Source organism: Gavialis gangeticus, unplaced genomic scaffold, assembly GCF_001723915.1.
Source record: "Gavialis gangeticus isolate Ggan-Ray unplaced genomic scaffold, GavGan_comp1, whole genome shotgun sequence".
Taxonomy (NCBI): Eukaryota; Metazoa; Chordata; order Crocodylia; family Gavialidae; genus Gavialis; species Gavialis gangeticus.
In genome coordinates, this window is record NW_017729025.1 from 82,267,434 (window position 1) to 82,271,203 (window position 3,770).

Genomic DNA, 3,770 nt, shown 5'->3' on the forward strand with positions numbered 1-3,770 from the left:
CGTGCTGGTTTCTCTGGTCAGAAGTGTGAGATAAACATCAATGAATGTGCCCGGAGTCCATGTTCCAGTGGGGGCACTTGTCATGACCTGATCAATGATTACACTTGCACCTGCTTGCCAGGCTACACTGGCAGGAACTGTGACATCAAAACCACAGATGAATGTGCCTCTGGGCCATGCCAGAATGGAGCCACATGCTATGGTGGACTTTATAGTGCCAATTTTATCTGTAACTGTCCTTCTGGCTTCATGGGCAGCCGTTGTGAATTCCCAGTTTATACATTACCTGTTCCAGTTCCTCCCAGACCAGTTCCTTGGATTGCTATCTCCATGGGCGTGGGGCTAGTGGCTTTGCTTGTACTGTTCTGCATGATAGCTATGGTCATCAGACAGATGCGGAGGCACCCAGAGCAGGATCGAGAGACTATGAACAACCTGTCTGACTTTCAGAAGGATAATCTTATTCCAGCTTCCCAACTAAAAAACACCAATAAAAATAAAGACCTGGAGGTGGACTGTGGGCTGGAGAAATCAAACTACAAACCTAAGAACCATACACTGGAATATAACCTGGTAAAGGATCTGACAAGCAGAGCGGTGCAGGAGGATAAATATTATAAAAGTGAAAAGTGTTTGGGAGAGAAATCTCCCCTCCGATTACACAGGTAAGAATGCAGTTTCCCCTGCAGCCTTCTTTATGCGCTTTGGTCTCCACAGCTATCCAAGGAGGACTGTAGAAAGATGGCTCTTCCTTCAAGGAGCTAAAGTAGGAAACAAATTGGAGTAGGTGGGGAAATCTCCAAACTGGAGCATGAGTTTCACCATTTAGGAAGTGCTACCCCTAACTCTGCCTAAAGAACAGATTCTTGTGTTTCTTTTTTTTTGGTCCAGGATGCTGCCAGAGAGGGGAATAAGAGAAGACATTAGCAGATAGATTAGTTATGGAAGTAACTAGTAACTAGATGTGGAGAGGCCAGAACCGAAATATACATTTAAGTTTTAAAAAAATTATATATATTTCAGATTTTACATGGGGAAACACACAAACGTCTTCCCAAGGTTGACCTATTTGGAGAGATTGGGGGATTAAGGAAAAATAACAAGATTCAAGTTGAAAGAAAGAGGATGAGTTTCTACTGGCCTTCGAATCTTGCATTATCCATAATAAACCACATGAAGATTTTTAAATACTGCATTACAACAGTGACATATCAGGATTGTAAACTGTGAGACTGGGCATAGAGGAAGTGGAGCTGGACAGCACTTTCACTTTTCAAATGTAACCTAACATCCATTATATAGAACACTTGAAACCAGTTGTCACTTAAGTCGGGGTATTGCCACTAGTCTGTCCTCATTCATCCTGAGCCTACTCTCTTTTTTTACCCAAGGTTATTTGCAGAAGACCTTGACAATAGGCTCACACTTGAGCTCGTATCTTCCTCAGGATCCTTACATTTTTTTTCCCTCTCTCTCTCTGCTTCTCTTAGTGAAAAGCCAGAATGTAGGATATCAGCAATATGCTCTCCAAGGGATTCAATGTACCAGTCTGTTTTTGTGATAACAGAGGAGCGGAATGAGTGCGTCATAGCCACGGAGGTAAGTACACAGTTCCCTAAAACTCATCCTCCGCAGCCACTGAGTTAGTGAGGGGTCAAATTTTATTCTTCAGAGCTAAATCTTAAAGAGTGAAAGAATATTCTAGATATCTTGAGCACCCTTCATACACTCACCATACAGGGTGATCAGAAGATCCAATCAATTGTGGCCTATCTGTGGCAAAAGGGTTCTGGTAAACACTAAGACGAACAGCATATTATTCCTAATGCATAAGGAATTAATAACATGGTCTAGGTTTTTCCAAGGTGCTAACATCAAATGTGTGATGAATGGGAGCTGAAAAATGCTCAGCACCATTAAAAATGAGATTAGGAAAGTGTAATAACTGGATGCATAGGAGCAGTGCTGCAAACAAGCATTTTCTCTCAGGCGGTCCTAGGATATAGACAAAATTAGGAGAGGTGCCTCTCAACAGCAAGTGGGCATAAGATGATAATCCGTAGGCATTATCTGGTCACAGATAAAGCCATGGAGTTCCAGCAACAGATGTAGGATAGCTGAGTACACTAGCTTATAGGTTTAGTGTGCACACAGGAAACACACAATAAGTCTGGAAGGAAAGTTCAACTCCTTGTCACACCGGATCCTGTCTTTGTTCCTGGCTCCAATTTAAATTGACACTACTTGCTTTGGTATTGAGAAATGCCTCCTAGATCCTAACATTGTTGGAAAAGCCAGGGGGTAATACTGAGGCAGATTTTGTATTGGATTTGTTCAGTATCTGCTAAGTTTACAAACTTAAACAACTAATAAAGAACAGATATTTTCTAAGGGATACAGACCTGTTTAGAAAAAGGCCAAATGGGAAGTTTAGGGCAGTGTAACACCAACAGAATCCTTAAATATCACTTTGAGCTGGGGGAGGGGTTTGTGTTTTGCTTGGTTTTTTTGTTTTTTGGGGGGGGTTGGTGTTTGGAATGTATATTGTATGTGGGGTTCTTCCCTCTTCCCGCCCCTGTCCCTCCCCGCCCCCCCTCCTTCTGCCTACGTACCCAGTTTTGTTGTTGTAGTCTCAGAAGGCCTGAGGAAGGAATAATTTTTTTGTGTCACTTTTATCTATTATTCCTGAAGAAATTAATACACTAATTAAGGAATTAATAAAATGCCCCATACACAGGGCATGTCTAAATGAGACATTGACTGCACAGTAGCATGTCACAGCACAGACAGTACTAATACGCTACTGCGCAGTATTATTAGGCTACTGTGCAGTAACATCACCTAAAAAATGTTTGTTTGGCACTACTGTGTAGTAACTCCAGTTACTGCACACTTTATTTAGTACTTGCTAATACAAGTACTAAATACTTATAGCACAGTAGCATCTCCCATAGTGCAATGGAATTCCAATTATTTTCAGAGGTTGGTCATAAAATTCCTGCTCCAATGGGAAACTGGAAAAATAGTGGCAAAATTAAGTGCACAACTCAGAAGGGACTTTTCAAAAGTACAAAAGGCAGGCAGAAGGCTAATTCCCATCAGCGGCCATACCAGTTAAGTTGGGTTTTTTTTTAAATACCATCTGTCTTGGAAAATTTATCCCCCAAACCTGTCTGTCTAAAGTTAGCCTCCTAAATCTATAAATATGCATTCTGACCTACTCATAGATGCTGAGTGTTTATAGGTGCTATTGATGTTCATTTGGGTTTGGTGGTCCTTAGCACTCCTATTCAGGCTGCAAAATCTTCAGAAATGGCCTGATAAGGGTTTGAGTGGCTAACTTGAGGCATCCAGGTTTAATAACTTTAGCCTAAATGATCTCTTCCAACCTGGTCATTCTTAGCAGGAAGTGAAATGGGACAGAAGCATTTGCTAGCAATTCTATGACCTATAGGGCTAGCTTGCTCCTTCTGAATACTGATGGGTTTGCTACAGCTCTGGCTCGGATTTAGGCTGAGGACAGATGTAGTAAATTATATTGCTTTAAAGATGGAAGGGGAGCCCTGTCAAGGTTCAGATGAGTTTACTGTAACTGTCTTTTATCTTTCTGCCCCTGTCCCATAGTAAGTGAAGCTAAACCAGAATAATTTATCCCATGTTTTGTTCAGAGATAATTATTGCAGTTTTACCTTCACTTACTGTGGGATAGGAGCGAATGGATGGAATGCACACTCCCAAGCGGTAAGCATCCTCTTTCCCCCCCCCCCCCC

The 3,770-nt window shown here is 41.8% G+C and overlaps 1 protein-coding gene across 1 annotated transcript in view; it reads left to right on the forward strand.

The window, feature by feature from the left end:
• The window catches only part of DLL4 (delta like canonical Notch ligand 4), an 18,712-nt gene that overhangs the window by 12,636 nt on the left and 2,306 nt on the right, over positions 1-3,770 (forward strand). Inside the window, exons 10-11 of the mRNA XM_019519028.1 lie at positions 37-665; positions 1,491-1,599. Of these exons, the coding sequence (XP_019374573.1) occupies positions 37-665; positions 1,491-1,599 (738 nt within the window). The remainder of the gene's footprint in view (positions 1-36; positions 666-1,490; positions 1,600-3,770) is intronic.